Source organism: Etheostoma spectabile, chromosome 6 (genome assembly GCF_008692095.1).
Source record: "Etheostoma spectabile isolate EspeVRDwgs_2016 chromosome 6, UIUC_Espe_1.0, whole genome shotgun sequence".
NCBI lineage: Eukaryota > Metazoa > Chordata > Actinopteri > Perciformes > Percidae > Etheostoma > Etheostoma spectabile.
The window spans coordinates 26,811,823-26,812,124 of record NC_045738.1 but is presented as its reverse complement, the minus strand read 5'-3'; the positions used below and the strand labels follow the sequence as shown (position 1 = coordinate 26,812,124).

Below are 302 nucleotides of genomic sequence, written 5' to 3'. Positions count from 1 at the left end.
TGATTATACTCACTACTAATACTCTGAGGACCAGGTGATTATACTCACTACTAATACTTTGAGGACCAGGTGATTCTGATATGAAGACTCCAGCCGGTGGTTTTCTGAAACACACATGGACCAGTCAGAACACAGGAACCAGGATTTAATGCAGCTTTCTAGTCTGGTTCATGTCACTGTGGAACTGGTCTGGATCATGGACTGTATATATAACGGTCTACGGTCTGGATCATAGATTGTATATATAACAGTCTACGGTCTGGATCATGGACTGTAATTATAACGGTCTACGGTCTGGATCA

General features: G+C 42.1%; 1 protein-coding gene and 1 long non-coding RNA gene across 4 annotated transcripts in view; one reads left to right on the top strand and one right to left on the bottom strand.

The window, feature by feature from the left end:
• Window positions 1–302, top strand: part of LOC116691136 (uncharacterized) — an 18,688-nt gene that overhangs the window by 9,268 nt on the left and 9,118 nt on the right. The gene's annotated exons all lie outside the window — the stretch shown is intronic.
• The window catches only part of ano10a (anoctamin 10a), a 16,411-nt gene that overhangs the window by 7,733 nt on the left and 8,376 nt on the right, over window positions 1–302 (bottom strand). For all 3 annotated transcript variants that reach the window (XM_032518498.1, XM_032518500.1, XM_032518499.1), the window contains one exon: window positions 49–104. In XM_032518498.1, coding sequence (XP_032374389.1) covers window positions 49–104 — 56 coding nt within the window. The remainder of the gene's footprint in view (window positions 1–48; window positions 105–302) is intronic.